Source organism: Hyposmocoma kahamanoa, unplaced genomic scaffold (assembly GCF_003589595.1).
Source record: "Hyposmocoma kahamanoa isolate Upper Pololo Valley unplaced genomic scaffold, ASM358959v1 92, whole genome shotgun sequence".
Classification (NCBI taxonomy): domain Eukaryota; kingdom Metazoa; phylum Arthropoda; class Insecta; order Lepidoptera; family Cosmopterigidae; genus Hyposmocoma; species Hyposmocoma kahamanoa.
In genome coordinates, this window is record NW_020654748.1 from 384,629 (window position 1) to 407,870 (window position 23,242).

Here is a 23,242-nt window from a genome sequence, read left to right on the forward strand (position 1 = left end):
GAGTATGGGTGCTGGCAAAGTTTTTAAGTAGCAAAAAACAGAATGTTCTATATGTAGGACAGATAATAGCGGTACATGATGATGGAGACGAACCGTTATACGCAAAATTTACAAGAAAAAGGTATCACAATGTTATAAATGGAACCACTGTGTTCATATGGAAAGAACCTGATGACTTCTGTGCTCTTAATGCAGACAACATTATTCGCGTTTTACCAGAACCCACACCCAGCAGACGGGGTGAACTTATATTCGATTTGGATTTCTCTGGCTTAGAATATCCTGTTATGTAATTATAACAGATTATTTGGCGATATTTGATTTGGCAAAGTTCATATTATTTGGAAATTTGATTCTGACAATTTATGTTAAAGAAAGTATTCATTTGTGAAATCGACAAGACTTAAATATTGATTAAAAAGACTTCTAATTTTAAGTAAGTAATAATATTATGTTAGTCCGAATCCAAAGAAACTCATAATTAATACTAGTATAAGTAAAATTTATTATTTAAAATTTAATAGAATAAACTATCATAAAACAAAAAATCATAAATAAATAAAATACAAGTATTTCATTTGATTTTACACATAAATCAAATTAAATATATATATTTATTTTTTATGAATATTTTGTGTTATGGTAGTTTATACATTTAGTGTGTCAGAAGTTAAGATATACATAATTATATTCATATTACAATTTAATAATTGTATAACAAGTCAGTTTTTATATTTGCTATTTTAAAAAATTAAGCTGTTTTTTAATGAAGAAGTAATAGTTAATTTGTTATCATATATTTTAAAGGTAAAGTCAAATATATTTTATTATGATTGTTAATTATATTTTTAGAGTCATAAATAAACACAAGATTATCAGTATAAAATTTTTTTATTTGGTAGGTCGAAGAGAATAGTTTTTTTTAAACAAGCTATATTTTATTATAAAAATGTCGCAACCGTGTCATGTGATATCCGAACCATGCCGATAATAGTCCAAACCGTGACATGAGTTATCTAAACCATGCCTCTACTAGTCCAAACCATGCCACCAAATGTCCAAACCGTACAATTTCACCCCTTTTTCACCCCCTTCCAGGGATCATTAAGCTCGACAACATACTTTAAAAAAAACTTTGTTGAATAGTCTATCAAAAAGCATTCAAAAATTACAAAAATAAATAAAAAAATTGAAAAAATATTTTTTAAACTCTATTTAAGAACTACCCATATATTTAGATATGGGTGTGCTGCTTGGGCTGGGGACGTACTTCTAACCATTATCTTCACGACAGTAGCCACATCCTTGGCAGAGAATCTTACAGTCAGCTCCGTGGCAGTTTCCCTAGTATCGACCTCCTGTAGCTCTCGGTACATGGACGAGGACACCGGCAACGAGGAAATTCTTTAACTCAAGCTTGACTTACAACGTAACTTTATTTCTACACCAAAAAAGTTTTCTGCAATGCCATCTGTTAGCTTAACACATTTGGTGAGTTAAGTCCCTGCCAGATATACCTAAATTTGCAAAATGGCAGCGCCAAATGAAGGTATTTGCCTAACGTCCAGGAGCGGGAATTTGCCACACGAAGGGTTAAGGTTTAAATTCAACTTTATACTGCTTACGATAAGAACGGTCCAAAGCCCAAAATGTCAAATGCCCTTTTTATGTCTTTGCCAATTTTTTTTTCTAAATAATTTTTTAACAATTAAGAAAAAATGAGTAATTTCTTCAACTCAGAAATCTAATTTCATATAGTTCAAAAACAATGCTATGCAATTATATGTTTACCTTCCTGGACTTTATTGTGTCAGCCACTCCCTTGTGCAACCAATTTTATAACTCGATCCAATCTCCTACAAATCAACAATGGACTAAGCAAGAACTAATAACTAAACCCATTTTATCGTTGGGTTTCATGTGCTCATAAACATTTACGTCTTTGGATTTATCATTTACATTCATTTGAGCTAATATAACATTTACGTGTAATAAGTCTATAGTATCCTGTGTTGTATGGTAGTTCCATAATAAGTTGGTAGTATTCACATTTCTTGCGTAAATCCCGCCTCTAATTGGCACTGGTGTCATAAAATGTATTGAATTGATGGCCTCAATTACAAATGTGATTCTATGTTTAGTTCAATATAAGTCTGTTAGATTGATGTACTGTTTACGCTGAGTATATGCAGGCTCCAGTAACTGTTTTAACACATTGAGATATTCAATGCGCATAAATTACAAATTTGTTATGAACACTCTTAGATTTTTCTTAGTAGCTTTTTTTTAGCTTTTGTTACTGTTCAGTTGATTTCATTGAAATAAGCCTTTTACAATGTACTTTTGGTTACAATGTTGTAAAGCGCATTACTTTCATGCAATTTGTAACTCTCATAATTAATAAATACGTAAATAAAAGGTTTAACAATGAGATCGATACTTTCTCTGTATATCTCTATATACCCAAAGCACTTTGGGCTAGTCCTTTTCGAAAAGTTTAGCAACAATGTTGTACATAATAATGACTGTCTATCATCACAGTTTTTGGTAAGTAAAAATAATCTTAATTATAACTCAAATATAGGAATTGAGATTTTTCACTACATTGGCTAAAGTGATATAAATCTTGATAGTATAAGTGAAATGTAATGCCAGGATTATCATAAACGTATGAACCAAAGAGAAAATTGTAGCATACACAAATGTTTTGGCACCTGTGTACTATGTACTTTTAAATTTATAATTTCTGACATACTTTCGGAATTGTTGCAAAAACATGATTTCTGGAAGCTTCTAGAAGTTTAAAGTACGTTTATTTGATAACTGAGAATTAGAATTTTTGTATAAGTTTTAGTAATCTTTGTACACGATATGCACATTTTAATAGTGAGGCACAATCTTGCATTATCTTTTCATCGTACATTAACTTTAAGCCGTATATCAAAGTAATCTCTAGAATCAATATAGGTACCGAAAAAGACTATAGCGTAAAACGTAGCAATATCCTTTCGAAATTCAGCTGTTACCGTCTGCATCTCTTTTTTCTGCCATAATTGCATCGAATCATAAAAATGGGATCCGGGTGCTAAAGAGGAATGGGAAGTACAAAGAAAATATAGTTACAGTTTATTAGGACACGTAAAAGTATAAAATGTGCACGAGATCAAAACAATGACAAATAAAAAAGCACGAAGCTTCAATCTCAAACTAAAGTGATAAAAAAGACTATATAAAACACAGAAAGATTTATAGCAACTGCTGCTGTTCACTACAATATGAAGGGTGTTCCATTCTTGTATAAAAACGCACTTGATTTTTTTTTTTTAATTTGTTTTTGTAAATAACTTCTCATCTGGTACTTACTACATACACCATTTCCTTATATTTTATTTTCGACATGAACTTAGGTCCTTAAATTTCTTCTTCCATTACACCTCACAATAACGTTGGTGCTTAGGTGCAAATTGGGCAATTACGTGTTATAAAGAATAAGTTGTGGGCGTTCGCAACAATGGTATTTATATCTTGTAATTGTAACAATAGCTTGCTTTAATGTTCTTTAGTGACGACATGAGTGGGTGTTTTGTCATTGTGCTCTGCTGCGTTTTCTGAGGTACTTTTTTGAATTGTTGTGTTTTTGACATTGGTTTCTGTAACCATATTTGGAATGTCTTTGAATACAAACCATGAATTTAATATAACTTAGGAACAGGAATAGTGCCCTGGAGAAGCCTTGTTTAGTATCAGTTTTGAAAGTACTTTAGAGAAACCAAGGCAAGCATGACAAGTTATAAATTTATCGCACTTTTGAACTCCCAATGTAGAATTTCCTCATACTATTTCTCAGTTATAGGATGTGTGTTAAAGCTTTGATGTAACACCAGTTTATTATGTTTCTCTTGATCCGCAATACAGTAGGCATCGCGACTATAATTAAATATCATCTTCAAAGCGCTTTTCTCCTGCCTACAGCACACTATATATATTGAAAATAGTAAGTAATTCTCTACACTTTAAAACTATTTTGCATACGGACCAATATCATTAAATTATTTAAATATCGCATCATAAATAATATCGCCGTCGCGTGTGGTCCGATTTTTTATTTATATGGATATGTTTTTTTTTTAATTCATACAAGATTCTAATTTTGTTATTTATTTACTGGCTAATCCAATTATTAATTTGACTTAATTTCAGAACTTGATATCGAATTTGAATAATTGTAATTTATTTTGGCATTTCCTTTTTCAACAGTGTCTTAAAATTTCAAATTGCAATTTACTTTTGCGCGGTTTCTTTTTCGTTACTATTTATATTGCATTGGCCAAACCTCATTTACAGTCAATTTTACTGTTATTTCCACAATGTCAATTATTTATACTGTAAGATACTTTTAGATAAAACACTGTATTTTTGTTTTAATCGCACCATATTATAATTTAAACAGTGTTCAAATTTATAGTTTTAAAATCGATTTTGTACAACTTGGCTTGACGATGATTGAATGTTAAGCTTAAGAATTGTATTTTTAAAATCACTTTATACAGTATTTAGAAAACACATAATTATAAAAAATCGAATTCATAAATCCACAAATAATTTGACCGAATTACATTTTACGCCCGAAACTAATATTAAATCAATATAAATGCAAGAAACGGTCGTTCGATTCAGACCACCCGTGGTATTAATTTCGGCGTTTTCTTCCCGATAGAAATTGATTGGCCCATTAGCTGCGGGTTTGTTATTAACATAATAAAGCACTGTTAATATTAATCGAATGTTCTTCCACTTTGATGAAGATTGTTTAATATTATTGGTTAAATTGATTCTTGTTTAGAATAGTTTCACAAAAAGTTTCCAAATTTAAACGTTACGTACCGGTAATAAAGCTTTTCTAGAATGGACATTGCAGATTCTTTACTGCACCATACGGCTTCTATGCAACAACATATTTCTGATTGATGCGCTGTCAATAGCTTCTATTAACGGTTCTAAGTTTAGAAAGATCTTTTTGTTTTTATTAGATGAATTATGACATGTATCCATAGTTCTCCACGCTCAATGCGGACTAGGGACTTCAATTTGACTTCACCGGAAGTGAAAGATACTACTACTAAATGTTCCCAAATGTTAACTTTATAAGTTATAGGATTTGAACTACTATCACATTATATTTACAATAATATACTGTGATATAGTGGTAGAAATATTTATAAGCTCTTCCAAACAACATTCAATGACCACTATGTTTTGTTCTCATTACTCTTTTACGTGCTTTAAGGCCCGTTTGAATCAGTTAACTTAAACCGTGGCGAAATTGCTTTGAAATTCAGCTGTTATCGTTGTCAACAAGTCGTGCGCCTGGTGACTAGCAACACACCGGTCCGTAGCAGTTGCAGTGTTACTCAGAACTTGAAATTGCAAAGAACTGAATGGAACTGCCACCGCGCTCGTTACCCTGAGACATAAGTTGATGAGTCCCATGTGCCTGCAATTTCACCAGCATCTTTAACGTACCCTTCCTTAACTTACTTTGCTCAAAACTTATATCTGTGTCATATCACCTTAGAACTTATATCAGTATATCTATCTGACTGACTGTTGTATCTTAGCTCCCAAATGGCTGGACTGATCTTAAACTTTTTTTTTTGAGACTAATTCAATCAGGATGGTTCTTAGCTATATATGACGAACATCTGTTCAGCTGTTTAAAGATCATCATCTCTTTTCCCAGTTAGTAATGTAAGGATCTCAATCGTAAAATGAATATTTATTTTATTTCCATTTGTGCCAGTAACTTGAAATTTGTTTTTATTAGACAATGAGGAGCAATATACAGGTAAGGTATAATAAAAGCTTAAGTACTGGAAAGTAAATCTAGGAATAAATTATATGAATAAAATTGGATCCCCGCGGCAAGGTACCCAAGATGCTGGCAGCGTTCCCTCTTCGTATGGCTAAGCTAATGCGTTGGGCAAGGTAGCTGCCGGCCGTTAGGTTTCCCAGACAGTGCATTTTTTTTTTTGGATTATGTACATATTAAGGGCATCGGCACCCCACGGGCCAAGGGTTTGGACTCCAAAGGCTGTATATAAGCCGAGGTCCCGGTACTTATTACTTTTTAATCTTTCCGCCAGCTTAGTTGCTAAGCCAGCGCTCTTGCTCACACTGGCACACGTGACGTCCCACACCAATACCCGGGCTATACTCCAAGGGATAAGAGTCATTCCATCCGGGCGTTTGCCATCAGTTCGCGACATGCCGCTTGGCTCGAATGTAGCGGGCACGTTAACCAACGACTTGAAATTTGATATACCATGGAAATCAGATGACATAACAATAATACGGTAACCTTGATCTGCTACTGAAACCAGGACCGTCTACAGACTATCCAACCCGTCAAATATTCACAACAATTATTGGTCTCGACGAGTACTTACCTTACAGATGGTTTCGCTTTTTGGAGTGCACTGTTTTGTATTGGGGTTTTAGCCATGTGTTTATCTTTCATATCTCTTAAAACAACTAACTATAAGCTACTATTGTTTTCAATACCAACAAACGTGACACACTCAACACACACCCCAAAGGTTCTTCAAACATTATAAAAAATTCAACTTAATTAACTCCTGCGATGTCTTTAACGTTTTTGTTTCGTTCTTGCACGACATCTCGAATATTTTTTGTTCCCCTCCCACGGCCCAACTGAGAATTGACATTGAAAAACCTTTACGGTTTTTTGCGCCCGTGCGATTTATTTTCGTTTGCCCTCTAGGTCTAATTTTATACATCTTTGTATCCATTGACGTGTGCAGACTCAAAAAAAAATTTATTATTAATAAAAGTGGTGCTTACGATACGTTGCTTATCATCAAATCAGCTGACAGATTTGGCGTTTCTCAACGTAATGGCGTCCGTTCATTTCTTCTTTCCTCGTCATTATTAAGTTGGTGGTACTGTACAGAACAGCTAAAGGATGAATTCAACTCATAAAAGTTACAATAAGATTTATCTAACGGAAGAGCGCTAAGTGATATATTCATCACATACCAGCATGTAGTTATTTATGCGTTAAGGGATTAAGTCTTCAACCTCTATTTAACCATTGTAGTAGGTTAGGATACACATAATTATTTCTACTTACCGCTGCTGTGTGCAGGTCGTGTTGAAACTAGAGGCACAAGTGACTTGTCAACTTTGACAGATGTGACAGAGTCCCTCAGAACATTGCGTTTTATAAGTGAGTGGCAATGAGCAGGTGTGTTGCTTTCTATCAGATGCATAACTTATTCGTTCCGTCACTTGATAGCATAAAATAATCAAGTTTTACAATTACTTCTATTAAGAATCCAAGGCTTTAAAAAGAAGTGGCAAAGCCAAAATATGGAACATGATGTCTGAATCTATGTTTCTGTGGTCACAGCCTCAGGGTTTTATCATCAAGACTGAGACTCCAAATCGAGGCTTTCACTTGATCAGTCTCGTTAAGTCGTTCACATGAAATAACATAATCAGCTAAATAAAAGTACCTACACGGTCCGATCGCCGGTCAGTCTGCCTCCGTCTGTCCGTTAACCATACAGTGCAAGCCATAGACACTTCCCGAGTTAAGCTTCATTCATCAACTTCATTTTCACTCAAGTTCAGATTGTGGTCAGACGCGAACCCATATTTTTTTATAAAAAAAATCTGTGTAGAAACAGATGTGCCGAAAGATACCCTAATTCGGACGACATGTGGTAAATTGAAACATATTTTATCCATTACAAATGATCTGCTATTAACTGCAATTTCAGAATACGATGCAGATTATATTTTACAACATGAAAATTAGGTTTAAATAAGCAATTACTTAATGTTAATTTTAAAACACAAAATTTTGGCATATGGGTAGTAATTTTAATTCAGAATTCGTTTCAAATAAACGTTTAATATATTCAGATGTAAGATAAGTGATCATTAGCTTACAGTGTAAGTAGTGTGCTGTGCGTGTGTGTGTGTGATGCGTGTAGCCTTACACGCATCCACTGCTGGATATAAGCTTGTTCCCGAGAATGCCAACTCTCCCGGTCTTGTGCCGCCCGCATCCAGCCGCTGCTGGTAATCTTTCTCAAGTCATTCGCTACATCTTGCCGCAGGGCGTCCTACATTACGTTTTCCTTGACGTGGTCGCCACTCCACAACAAAATCTGCTCCATTGGCCATCAGCAGAGATATATCCGGCCCACTGACACGTAAATTTACCAATATATACTGTAAGATAACTGTATCGTAGACAAAATTTCAAAGATTCATTTGGCTTGTAAATATTTGATTTAGAGGTGAAGTTTCTCAGCTTAGAAAAAAAATTTAACCTACATTACATAACGTCGATAAAGACACTACACTATTGACGACGATAATTGTTATGGTATTTTTTATTATAACAAAAAGCACGACACTGTAACTTTTTAAACTAGCCATGTGTCTACTATTTAATATAAGCAAAACCGCAATTACATAGGAACCAACACCGTTCAATTGCAATAACACACAAGTGTGTTGATGCATTTGCGGTAGGTACACACGCGTTATAGAGCGATTGGCGGCGAACCGCCTAGACTTTTACATTGTTACAGACATGACAATGACCATGAACCAAGTTCATATGGTACTTATTAAAATAACCGTATATCTGAAGGCGTTACGACTTGCAAGCATCATAAATTGCTTTGTCACTTGATATTTCATATCATTTGTCACAATCAAATCAAATCATAAAAGCAAAATTTGAAAGGAATGCTTGCCAATTACTTAAAAAAAACATGTAATGAATTGTTGTCGGCTTATATAAATGCTCTCTAATAAAGTGTCAGTTCAAGAAGCATTTTTGAAAAGTAACGTAATAAAACTTAAAAAAATATCGTATAATATCAAACGAATATATCTTATTTAATATCAATGGAATTTAGTTAGATTTGGAGGATTTTTGTTTGTTTCCCCAAATTTTAAGTTTTTTAATTTCGTGACTTTATTATTAAGGGTGCGATATGTAAAAACATATTAGGTGCAGGTTTTGATATTTCAATAGCGAATCTTTAAAGGAAAACTATAATAGTGTCAGTTCTACGTAGATGATATTATATTGTCAAAACAATACGAATTATAATGGGTAGAGTACAATTTTACCGCGTTTCGTCCTCAAATGAGAAGCGGCTTTAGGTAAATCCTAGCATTCTAGCTACATCGTTTAGGTCATGGAAGTTAGGGCACGCAAAGTAGCGTGCAGCCGATCCCTACAATTGATAGTCTAATACTTTCTCGGAATGCGTTAAACCTATAATTTGTCCTATATAGAAAATGAGGCTCTTCTTGGTAGCCGACTTCTGGAAACAACTAATTATAGTTTGTTACCAACGATGCACCTATGATAACCCATTATAATTATATATTCCTCTGCTAGAAAGAGTAGTCCATAGTCCGTCACGCTAGATCACTGCGGGTAGGTACTTAACACGGTTTTGCAACGGTTGTGAACCTTGTTTGACTTGCACGTTTTACTAGCATAGCACAAAAACTCAAAAGCTTTGTTGGCTCTACCTCTTTTAAAAAAGTTACGTAGCAATAGCTGACTAATGTCTTGTCTTGTGTAAAACTATTATGTAAAACTTGTCTTGGGCATATTCTATCTCTTGGTAAAGGCTATCAGCTAAAGGATATCAAAAAACGCTTACAATTCGGATAGGCTGCTTTCGATAATCTGGATGATTTCGATTAATACTCCAGTATCTAAAGACCGATCAATCAATATGTTCTGTCCATTATGACTTACAGACAGAAATCTGTACAGAATGTTGCACAAAGCGCCATGGATCGTGTCAAGCTCAACATCAAACTTATAGACCAACTTCCGAATTCCGAAAGCCAATGACGAAATTAGGTTCAGGACATAGAAAATCGGATAACAAAGCTGTGCATGACATACAGATTTTTTTTATATCAAGTGACGGAACGCACAAGTCATGCGGCTGTTGGTACCTCAGCTACACGCCTGTCCATAATAGATGCAGTGCCACTCAGAGCTTTAAATCGCAAATATCTGATGCGCACTGCCACTGCACATTGAGACATACGTAGACAATTTCCATGTGCCTGTAATTTCACCAGCACCCTTACCCTTCAAAACCGGAACACAGTAATGCTGACATTACAGCTTGACGGCAGAAACAGATAAGGTGGCAGTACTATCCTGAACTCTTTCACAAAGAGTTCTCATGCTACTACAGATGTAGTAAACCAATAAACGAATAGTCTCCAAAATGAGGTGGATCACGGTGAGTAACACAGACTACGGGAGGCTGATATATAGGAGAGTATGATGATGATGAAATATACGTCTCAGGGAAACCTGTTTCCCAATTACATAATAAAAAGTTATGACAGCGCCTCGATATAAAATATGGCGACCAAATGGCATGATGTGGCAACTCGTCGCGTGGAGAACGTCATATTTCTGAATTATATTTGAAAGCCTATGGTTGCAAGATATTATAAAGAGATATTACTTTCATACTAAAATATAGTATCTCCTATATAGAAACTTAGTAGAGGTTATTCAAAAGTATGCAGCTTGGTTTTTTATAATTCTGTAATTAAAGAATGACGAAGTTCGCGAGAAATCTTTGAAAGCTCAAGAACGGACGCAACATGGTAGTAATTTGAACGCCAAATCTCAAGGTACCTAACTTATCACTCTTCTGAAAAGAAATTATTGTTATCTACGTCAAGGTCCTATATATTAATAAATCCATCTTCAATAGAATATATTAAATACATCAAGAGATAGAAACAAAAGAAGTCTTAATTCACCAAAAGAATTTCAACTAAAACAAGAGTAATAACGACTTTGACACCGAATCGAATTAAATTAACAATTTAGTTTCAAAAGAATTTTTTTCTTCTAATGGCTTTGAAAACGAGTTTCACGGTTTCAAAATGAAGGCGCCTATTGCTTCATTACTTTGTCATTAACATAAAGTCAAATTTTCTGTGCCTTTTTCTTAATCTTCCCGAATTTCTCTAACAATTTGTACGGACTTCATGAATTCAAATAGGCTTATGTTTTTTTTTTATAAGGAGACGTTTATTATTTCTTTTTTATCTCAATTTTATCAATTTAATTTTATATGTTGTAGGCCCTGTATATCCTTAACGATTTAGCAAATCTCCTTCCTTACAGTAAACGGCGGCTGGAGTTCTTGGGGTCCTTGGACCCACTGTCGCTGCAATAGCCGCGTTACAGTCGGCCAGCGTAGAACGCGCACTTGTACCGACCCTCATCCCCTAAACGGAGGTGCTCAATGCCAAGGACAAGCAGTACAAAGGACCGCTGATTGCGTACCATGTCAGAATGGTAAGTGATCTCCTTCGATGTGAAACTTGTGTTTTGTAGGTTATTGTTAAATAAAAAACAATTAAGGATTGTACAATAGTGCACATCCTACTATCAGATATATATAGAGCCAGGCTCTTATTGGTATAGCCTCCTCCACTCTTCATGGTTCATAGTCAGCTCCTTGACCTTTATATAGCTACTCACTTTGATGTTCTTCTGTATTTGTTCACTATACGTCATTCTTGGTCTTCCCCTCTTTCTTTTTCCTTCTATCGTCTCTTCAATTATAATTGTCACAAATTCATCATTATGCAACACATGTCCAAACGATTCCCCCCTTCTATTTTACACTGTATTTAAAAGATTTCTTCATTTTCTTCCCTAACCCTTTATAAAACTTCCTTATTTGATATCTTCGTAATCCATTTTATTTTATCCATTCGCCTCCAGCACGATATTTCAAATGATTCCGATCTCTCTCTCTGTCTTTCTTTGTGATAATCACTCACTATTACGAATAAATGGGATATAATTGTTAATAAACAACATTACAATCAAGAATCGTCTTCTAAGACAATATATATTTTTTCTAAAACCTGCCTATTTTTTCCTTACTCACAAAATTTTTAAAATTAAATTTCTCTTCTCCATTACTTTATTCCCGATTACCTAATTCTATCATAAATCATCCCAAACTTTGGTGAGTCGGTAACATTATACAATTCCTACTAATGAGCTCTCGTTTTATATTTTAATGTCATCGTATTTTATTTTTAATAGACTCCTATATATTATACCCTTAAGGTTTTTCGAAAAGTGTTATTTAATGGTAAATTCTCTTGTTAATGCTTACAATGAAGATGGATTTAAGGATTTGGACTTTGATAATACGCAGCAATTGTTAATTGGTAAGTATGGTAATCAGTGAGAGATTCTAGTTAATAAAATTTCGAAAACAGAACAGTCATTAAATTATAAATATGACAGAACGTAGATTGATAGGATTTGTAAAGAATATTTTTTGCCTTATAACTCTGTTTGCTTGACAAACAGAGCTATGAGCAAATACATTTTTCATTCCACCTATTCAGAAAAATGTCTCCCATTGCTTTCTGAGAAGAGGACTTAAAACCGATTTTATTACCTATGGAATGATATAAATTTTTAATCAAATGATAACACCAAAGTAAAACAGAATGTTTCGTTCGAAAATTAAAGATTTTTTTATGTTGAAACCCGGATTCTACTTTAAAATTCTTCGTTTCGCCTTGGAGCCAATATGGCGCCATCGCTACAGATCATATTTTGCTAGATACAAGAATTAATGACAATAATGTAATAAAAAAAGGAGATTATTATGACATCAAATATCATTGTGACGTCAATAGAATTGTCATATGTTATAATAAAACGAATTTCTTAAGAAGTCTTCAAAGTGAAAACATCACAGTCATAATGCTTACTGAAAGTAAATAACATTTCTTTTACTACTTATAACTTCTTCGTAAAGAAACCGGCACTAACAAAAGCGCATAAAGTCAAAGACAATAAAATAATGATCATAAAGGACACGTGCTCGAAATCCCTACATGAAATATTCAAACAAGTGACATTTTATGTGACGAGTGTATCTTCACAAAAGTCATAAAAATGTTTTTAATACTTACCGAATGTCCTTCCAACTGACTTTATGTTGTCGGACATAACTTCAACATCATCGAATGCTACCTTTAATTCTCCTTAATTCCAAAAGTTAGAAACTAAACCATTTTCGAGTAAGTTTCAGACAAAGTGATTGTAATAAATAAATCTCAAAGATAGGCAGTAGCATCTCCGTTTATATTAGATTGCTGATTTACTAGCTATCGTCAATCCGTCTGTCGGGCGTTCCACAGGGTTCGGTCCTAGGTCCAACCAAGTATAACGTTAGTCTGGTAATAAAAGTTCAATTTTAGAAGATTTCAGTAATTATTGTACTTTAATCACTCAAGAATTGGTACAAGGAAGCATTGCCACCTAATGAGAAAGACGCTGGACACTGGTGAAATTACATAAATTATTACGAGGATCTTGTCAACTTGTCTAAGAGTGACGTATTTTTATAAAGCTCTGGGTAGCACTGCAACTGGACAGGCGTGTAATATAAAACGTGAAGTTAATAACTGTGACAATGTACAATTTTTTTTAAAGAAGTGCCTTAGAGATAATTTTTATTGAAATTTACCGCATTTTGTATGAGTGACACACAGTTCAATTATTTGGCAAACCGTACCAGGCTGAGTCAGGCGTTGTTATGCTGGAATGTTACATTCTGGGAATGATCTCAACATTGCGAAACTGAATTATGTGACATTGTTAAGTGTACTGTCATTTTACGATTGTCACTAATATCAGGTTTCTTACCACGGTATGACATCTTTTTATTTTCCCGTTATTTTGGAACGGTTGCACGCTCCATGGTCACGGTTTGACTGGACGGCGGCAGATGACAGCTTTAAGAGCAGACATATCTGTCTACCCTCTTGCGCTGTAGATAACTACCTTCATCGCGATTTGTTGTGGTGTTACCATTGTCACTCACTTTTTTCACTCCTATTTTGGTTACGGAAAAGGAAAAATATTACGTTCACCAAAAGACCACCTTCCTTTACAAACACCGGGTGTCTATAAAGTGAACTGCAGTTGTGGGAGCTGGTATATCAGTTGACTAAACGAAGAATTGTCGATCGTAAGAAGGAACACATCGGAGCAGTAAAAAACACACAGACTGACACTAACCACTGGATCGAGTTGCATAGCCCCCAGGTACTCTCGACAGAACGTCACTACATACCACAGTTGGTATGAGAAGCCATCGAGATCACGAAGTATAAAACATTTAACCATGATGATGGTTTTAAACTGTCCAGTACATGGAATCCGATTCTTAGTTCGTACAGTAATAAAAACAAAAACACCTCGATCAGTTTCACGTGTGGACGCAGTGAGTGTGGTTTGTGTGAAAAAAGTGCGTGACAATGGTAACGCCACAACAAATCGCGATGAAGGTAGTCGTCGAAAGCGCAAGAGGGCAGACAGATATGTCTGCTCTTAAAGCTGTCATCTGCCGCCGTTCAGTCAACCCGTGACCATGGAGCGTGCAAATAAAAAGAAGTCATACCGTGGTAAGAAACCTGATATTAGTGTATATAAAATATATAATAATCATTTAGTGAATAACCACGAAAGTCTTAAAATTTACATAGTGTCATTTTGTTCACTACATATTTATATGTTCTTATTTGTCATTTTGTAGCATCAATACTTAATTGTCCAGATATTTACGTATGTTACTTATTATAATTCGGTTCATAGTAACCGTAGCTCTACATTAAAATTACAGACCCTTGCTGAAAACTTATTATTATATGTGTAACTAAACCTATTGTAAACACGCCAGCACATCAAGCTACTTATTGACGTATCTTGTTCCATTGCACTGGAGGCGATTTTCGAATAAAAATCTGTAGTCTGATGTGCCGTTGTCCGTACTGGGAAATAAACATTTTAATAATCGCTTCATGACTCGTAAAAATAACTATTATTAAGTAGAATTTTTTTTTTAATAAATGAAGACTCCAATTTTGATATTTTATATAAAAAGAAATAATTTATTTCGTGTCGTGCGCCTGTCCATAACTGTTGCAGTGCCACTCAGAGCTTTAAATCGCAAAGATCCAAGGGGTACTGCCACTGCGCCCGTCATCCTGAGACATAAGTTGACAAGTCCCATGTGCCTGTAATACCACCAGAACCCTTACCCTTCAAAACTGGAACACAGTAATGCTGACGGCAGAAATAGGTAAGGTGGCAGTACTTCCCTGGACGAACTCTTTCACAATGAGGTCTACTGCTACTACCTAAAATATCGTTAATGTCAAGGATTTTTTCATAATAACTTTTGAATTTTATATCAAAATATATAAAGTTAATATTTTAGAAAAACATGATCTGTAAATTCACTCTGTTATCTTGCTTGATTATAGTATTTGTAAGTATAATGTTTAATGACGTTTTATAATTTTCGAAGCAGTATGTCCCGGCATAATAAAGTAGACCAACCGGGTAGACAATAAAATGCAATCAAGAGTGGTTTAGCTCCACCCGTTATTACGGTTGCAGTTTAATTGAGAACATATGTCGGCATGTTTGTTGTATTGGGGAGCTGTGTGTGGTACATGAGTATGTTTTTGTTTGACAGAATTTGGAATTTTAAACAATGTCTATGTTTATTTCTTCTATATTTTTGTCCTAAAGAATTGTATGTCTCCGTGGGCCGAACGGTTACCATGCTTCGCAGAGGTCCCGGGTGCGATTCCCGGGCCGGGAGAAGTATTTGTATTACCTACACTTATTTCTCTCGTTAGTTTGATTGTAATTTGTGGTTTTCTATGTGTGCGTCCGTAGCATCCGCGATACAGGGGTTCATTAGTGCGAGGCTCTGACTGTGTACGTTATTAACATTATTATATGGGTTTATTATTAATTATCACCATCATCATCAACCTATTTATCCCTCTCACTGCTGAGCTCGGGTCTCTTATCAGGCGAGGTATTCAGCTTTAGTTTGCCATGCTGGCCTAAGGCGGGTGAAGCTCGTGGTAAATTTCAAATTAAATTTTGCACATAAATTCCGAAAAACCAAGAGCTCGGATTCGAACCTACGGTCTCTGCTTGAGAGACGGTAGGTCAAACCAGGCTACTATGATTTCTTTTGTTATTCATTAGACTTCTCGTAAATACAAAAACAAATGTTATTAAACTAATTGTCAAGTCGGCATCAAAAGAAATATAACAAAAAATAACGTAACAAAGTAACTGTTCAAGACAATCTCAGATTCAACTTCATAATAATTCATTTGCGGTTCACGGCTCAGCTCCCTAATTGAAACAAATGCTAATTCTAATCCCACCATAACCATTGTTACAGCGTAACATTATATTGTACATAACGCCTTATGCTTATAAATTTAAAGTTAAAATTCACACAATTCATATGAGAGGACAAAGTAGGTATACTGTGATAATTATGCATTTGCTAATTCCTAATACCTTTCGGAATAAGGTTGAAAGTCTCCTAACCAAAGTACACAATAAACAATGTGGTAATCAATCAAATGCCGACAAAGTCATAAAGGTTATGAGAAATTGTAAGTACTTCATTCATTGTTTTTAAAATATATGCATTTGTGCAATAGCATAAAGTTTTGTAGGTCAATAATCTAGAATGACACAGAAGCTACTTAATTATTCAATTGAATGATTGCTAAAAACAAGATGACTATAATTAGAGGCCATGAGAACCATAGTGGCCTAATTCAATGGACAAGCCATAGTGGCCTATCTTACTTAGGCCAGTATGGCACCTCAAATTTAGATCACAGACTAAAAACCATAACAATGATTATGCTGCCATCTAGTGAAAATTCGTTGTATCACTTTTAGGCCTTTCTGATTCTATCAATATGTGTATGGGCCAGGTATAGTCCATACATGCACTGTAGTTGTAAGTTAGTTGTAGTAGTAGAGTAGCACGAAGAGAAAGATTGCTTGAAAGTTCAAAGTATATTTTCGTAATAAGTTACAAGTATTAGGTGGCAAATCTTTCCTTAAGTAGTGTCTCTGTGGACAGTTGGTGACGTACTGAGTTAATATTAAAGATTAATTAGTTATATAAAACAAAAGGCTGCGCGCGGCCTAAGTAGGTTGCCGCGTGCGCAGATTTGTACTTTAGTATGTATGGTGAGACCATACAATATGATCAATTTGAACTGGAAAAAATCATAAACTCAATATTGTAAAAAAATGAGTTAGGCCACTATGGTTCTCATGGCCTCTAATTATAATACTTAATCTTACTTTGGCGAACTGACACAACACTACTAATCTTTTTTGGAATATGGAATCTTATCAGTTTAATTTTAGAAATTGGAAATTTAAATGTACTTGTTTTTGTCGCCTTTATTTACATTTGTCATTGTTTCGTCTATTGTTTCATGCTCGTGTACATCTTTGCTTCTGTTTTTAAATCATCAATTATCGTAAATTATAAGTTTCGGAAAAGAGGATCGTTTCTATACTATACCAAAAAGTTGTCACGTTGTCACAAGAGCACTAACGTTTATGCTTGAGAAACTTCGACTCGTCGCCATAATATTTGATCTGCAGTGCAAGAAACAAATTTAACCATAACAAGCTTCCTTTTGAAATACCCCATTTAAGCCTTTAGAAAAAAAACATCCATTTCTTCTTAGAGCGGCACATTCCAAAAGTTCTTTAGCCCAAAAACGTGCGAAGGTAAAATACTTTATCTTTTACGCAGCAACTACATTGTTTCAAATTCCTGTATAAGCGGTGGTAAATACGCAAAAAGCGCATTATCGTAATATAATTTAGCTACGTTATCTTGAGAAATATCTTCGGTACTTCTGTGTGGAGGATTTCTTTAAATTCGGTTCCAAACGTGACAGGGGGCGCAATTACATGTTATTTATTTGAACGCCTCGAAAAAACTTTGTAATGTATTGTGTATGTGTCAAATATTCTCTTCTTTAGAATGGTTCTGTAGATATTATTGAAATATTGGATGTAGTAGCCTAAACTGTACTAATGTAAGGGTATTGAAATTTTGTTGTTCTTCTTCCTGATGTCATTGAAAAATATTGAGAGCAATAATTTAAGAACGTTAAAAAAACGTACAGGTAAAAAATCACTAAAGCTACCAATGGAATTTAAAAAACGAAACACTCTAGGGTAGATGGTCATCTTACAACACAAGTTAATATATGCTAAGACCGATGTATACGAAATAGAGTTTGTCAGCCTAACTGTAGATTTAATAGAATCCAAGGAACTCTAAAATTAAATGTAGAAATGTGAAAGTCCTGTGTTCCTCTAACGAAGCGGAGTGATTTATGCGTGTGCGCACTAATTAATAAGAAACGCAACAGTGTAGGTTAATATGCGTACACCCACACATGGGTGCGAGGGGAATCAACGAACGATTTAAGTTAAGAGAAACTGAAAAGATTGAATATTAAAAAAGATGCAACTCGTACCATATAAAGGTACTCAATAAATTGTTACTACTCGAGAATGTTAAAAATAAGAAAGTCACAGCTAATTCTGTAGCCACAATAAACAATAGTATTGTAACAAAAAGTATATGGCAGTAATCATTGACTTACAAATAAATGGACGACGGGTCTAATACAAAAACCACGAAAAAAATGTCCCAAGTCAACCTATTTAAACGTAGTGACATGTAAAGGAATATGAAAAAGCTAAAACGTTGAATTTAAATTGTAATGTCATCGCAGTACTGTCTAATTTTGCTTGCTTGGCTGTCAGTCGAACAAACGAAGACTAAAGCGTGAATGACGCTCTGTATACGATTTTAACGCCCTATAAGTTCGGACACTTTTTAGCGCGGACCCGACGTCCATATAATTGTAAGTCAATGGCAGTAATATTAATTTTACAGTGTAGAGGAATATTTCGAAGAAATTGTTATTTTATTTTTAAGGAACGTCATTGTCTTTTAACAATATTGTACGTTAACTTTTTTTAACAATAACTATTAATAATAATAATATACCAAACAACGACACTAATAACCTGTTCTCAAAATAGAGAATTCCCTGTAATATGACTATCAGAGCAAGGGAATTCACTCCTGCACTCATCGCACCCAAACCTCTAATTTATAAAAATTCATTTCCCATGTTTGTCTCCGAATTCAGCCTACAGTGCAAACAATTGGGCCACCGAGGCCATCGAATTGTTCTTTAATTACAATCATATTGTCCCTTGACATTATGGTTTAAATTTAAATATTGTGACATTGATAATATGAAATATTCTCTAACATCCATCATCTTTAATGCATTATTTCTGTCTCAAGATTTGCTTCGTTAAAGTAAGGAACAGTATTATGCACACGAATAGAAAATACGTAAAATACATAAAACATATAAAATTTTGAAAACATAACGGCAACTCTTGTATCGTTAAAAGCTTTAGACTCAAACCGAACCCAACTCAGAACACACGGACACTATTATTTCTTTGGTAAAAAAACATGTGATTTATTCCTCACTCGCATGTAAGGGCGGTTTCGAGTCGCATTTATTTTAATTTCAATTTATACCACAATAATTCCTGCCCGGTTGCTGTTTAAAATATTGTTTAGATGCGATTAATTTTGTTAAATTATGAGGTAATTGGAGGGGAACAGTATTCTGGGAGAATGTCTGAAGTTTGCCTATTATATTTATTGCTTGATAATAAAGAATGCTGCCGAAACAATGATATATGGTTTATTTGAGGTTGTTGTCGGTGATCTGATGATTCGTACTATACGACCAATTTTAGGAAGTGAATTTTCCTAAATTGATTCTGGTCTGAGTGTTCAGAGTAAATTCCGTTACTTCGGCACTCATAGTACACGGAATTTCTTAGTCGAGAACAGGTAATTGGTGTCGTTGTCTGGTACTTTATGATTATTTCGAACTTTGGACATTAACACTCAACGATTTTTATATAAGTTTTAGAGCTATTTTCTTTCATAAATTTCAATTTCATACCAGTATTATAGTTAAACATTCGATTTTTTAAAAGCTACAATAAAATTGATATCTTAAACCTGAGACATCCACAGAAGTAGTAAATTCAATTCTGACATTGACGTGGGCATACCAAATCTCATAGCGACCTTTTTTATAATGTCAAGCGACGTGTTAGACGAGTCGTGTGTCCAGTGACAAGCGACAAGCAATTGCAGTGCCACTCAGAGATTTAAATCGCAAAGATCTGAGGGGCACTGCCACTACGCCCAACACCCTGAGACATCAATTGTCAAGTCCCAGATGCTTGTAATTTCACCAGCACTGTTAAACTTCAAAACTGGAAGGCAATAATTCTCAAATTATCATTTGATGGCAGAAATAGGTAAGGTGGCAGTAGAACTTATCTGGACGAAATCGTTCACAAGAAGCTCTACTAATTCTAAAGCGATTACTTTAGTGACTGAAATTCCATAATCATGGTGAAATTGTACTGGCAGAATACAGCTGCTCAGAAATCTGCAAGTAAAATGCTATATAAGCATCCATACTGAGCCAAAAACACAAAATTTAGTAATATTGTGATCGATAAATATGTTTCAATTACTATTCTGTTTGATTTTATGTGAATTTGTCTGTTTGTTTATAATGTAAATATTAGTTAGTACGTTTTTGTGTTGAATAAACGTTCAAGCTGTCTATTTATCTACTATCATCATCAAAATCCATTATAAACCCCACTAGTGGGCACAGGTTGATGCCACAATCCGCCACCGTTGGTGAGAGGTATTCCCACTAAATATTCTTAAACCTTAAAATTTAAGTCACGGGTACATCTGCCGTGCTTACAATATTAACAGTAAGTATGTTTGAAATACATATAGACTTACTGTTCTTGTTGTAGGCATGGCAGACATGCCGCCATAGATAAGAGCCGTTGATCTCTTAATTGAAAAGTAACCTAATAGAATCCGCTGACTCTATAATTTTTCCCCACAGCTCTGCCTGGACGATGGGGAGCTTGGTCGGAATGGACTGTGTGCGGATCGGACTGCAGACAGAGTCGACGACGGTCCTGCAGTGGTGACACTCAATGTCCTGGAGCTCACATACAACATGCTGACTGCGTTGGAGATTTCTGTGGTGTTCGAGGAAGTGAGTGTAACTTTCGTCATAATCACAAATCTTACCACAAAAAATTACACTAAACCCACCTTTCCTTTGAAAGAACTCAAAGAGTATTTAAAGGTGTTGTATAAAATTGTACTAGCGATCATATCACAAATGAAAATAACACCTGATACCGTTCTTAACTCGTTAAAATATAATAACATTGACAAGGATTTCTTTCTTGGAAAGAAAAATAGAACGATATCGTTCCTGGCAGATAGTAAAACGTTAACTTTGAGGTCTTCATATTTCTAGTGCTTGTATTTATCAAAAAATCAACTAAAATCTTACTTCTTGTAAATATAATCTAAACATTGGAAGCTACAATTTCCCAAAACATGCATTCTAATATATACCGACAACCGAAAGCCGCGGTAGGCCACAAAAGCCTATTCAGACCAACTGAGACAGATTCGATTCGATAAATCTCACGCTGTCCACCCTCGCCTACTTGGATAGTTCTTGAATAGTCCTCGAGCTAGTGAATAGTTTTGAATAGTTCCCTGATTAGCGTGCATGAGTTAGTACGAAAGTCTACGTTAACTTGGCGCTAACAAGCTGCAAAATTTTGTCGCAAATAGAATTCATATATACATATTGTCAAGAAATATGTCGCAATACAAAATTTGTCTATTGTACGTGGACGTGCCGTTAGCAATAATAACAATTTGTAATCCGAACTTGACTGCTGCACTGACAATATTTTCACGGAATTAGAAATTCATTTCCAAGCTCATTTTGCATGTTGAAAGTTAGTGTCGTAAAACTTTATTGCTCATTCTTGTCTCTGGGGGTATTTATACCGCGATATTTTTTTCTTTGTGTCTTTATATTTCCTTCTGAAAGTCATTTGCCGTAGAAACATAGAAACATCTTCTTTGCCAAGGAAAGTTCAAAAGAAAATTCGCTTTTATCTATCTATTAAAAAATCGTACCAAATCTCAGTAACAGCAGTCACATATGACTGTTCCCGAGGGAGATATTAATTGCTTCAAATACTTTGAAAAACCCACATCTTCATCTACCAGATGCCGTAAGATTAAAAATATACTTCCTTTTCCGCGCCCGCTCATAACTATGAAATGCTACACGGACCGGTCGCTTTATAACAGGCTATCGGTTGTAACTATGACCTACCACTCTTTAAAGAGCCTCCACCCCTCCCAAAACTCAAAGAAAAGTAATAAAATTGAAGGTGTCTTAAAAGAATTCAAGAGCTCATACTTAGTTGGTGACGTTAAAAAGATTCGAGACTTGAGAGATACTAAAATCGGGCTCCATGACCATCTGGGTCGTATCATATCGTTTAAATATAGACGGGAGCCTAAAATTTTATAGTTCCCGTACAATTCGTTGACTCGGAATGTCGTTTTTGTGCATAAAGCTGAACAAAGGTCGGTAATATTTCTTATTGTTCTTTCCTTTACGGGTTTTAATTACTTTTATTTGACTTCATATTCATGGAGTGTGGTTAAGTGGTCCGTTAGTCTTGCAACAGTTGGGTTTTAACGTTTGGAGCTATTTATAACTATTTTTCAGTCAGGACTTTATTTGGAATTAGTTTAAGAGCTAAAACTAGAAAATAAATTTCTAGGGAAACACTTTTATCCCTATTAATTTGTACTTAAATAACTGCAAACAAAATAAGCAGAATTTCCTAACCGAACGAAGTTATCAAATCGTTTAGAACCTGAATTTAATCACCTAAACATTTCCAAGTCACAAGCAATCCAATATTGTAAATGGAAAATGATCAGTCTGGTATTTTGTTTATAATGGCAATAAATCATTTCTTTGGTCCCCGTTGACTTGGTTTCAATTTCCTTTGCTGTTTATCGTGTATTTGATAAATAGCCATGGGGTTTCAGTATTTTTGTTTACCGTACGTATTTATTCTTCCCCGACGCCTTTGCGCTATATAAATCTGCAATCTCTAACATATTTGCCTATAAATTGGTTTTGTTTATCTTCTACGAGATTGATTGTTATTTATTGGGGTCCATCGTTTTTGAGGTTAGCTTTTTGGGTTTCACGTTTGAGTTGCTTTTGATTAATACTGAAAGTGATAGATTCTTTCTCATCTCTGACT

The 23,242-nt window shown here is 34.7% G+C and overlaps 1 protein-coding gene across 4 annotated transcripts in view; it reads left to right on the forward strand.

Annotated features, from left to right (window-relative positions):
• Window positions 1–23,242, forward strand: part of LOC113236492 (netrin receptor UNC5C-like) — a 134,320-nt gene that overhangs the window by 99,679 nt on the left and 11,399 nt on the right. For 2 of the 4 annotated variants that reach the window (XM_026472589.1, XM_026472590.1), the window contains exons 6-8: window positions 11,225–11,398; window positions 12,241–12,288; window positions 20,983–21,138. In XM_026472589.1, coding sequence (XP_026328374.1) covers window positions 11,225–11,398; window positions 12,241–12,288; window positions 20,983–21,138 — 378 coding nt within the window. The remainder of the gene's footprint in view (window positions 1–11,224; window positions 11,399–12,240; window positions 12,289–20,982; window positions 21,139–23,242) is intronic. The other 2 variants (XM_026472591.1, XM_026472592.1) reach the window with 1 other exon arrangement.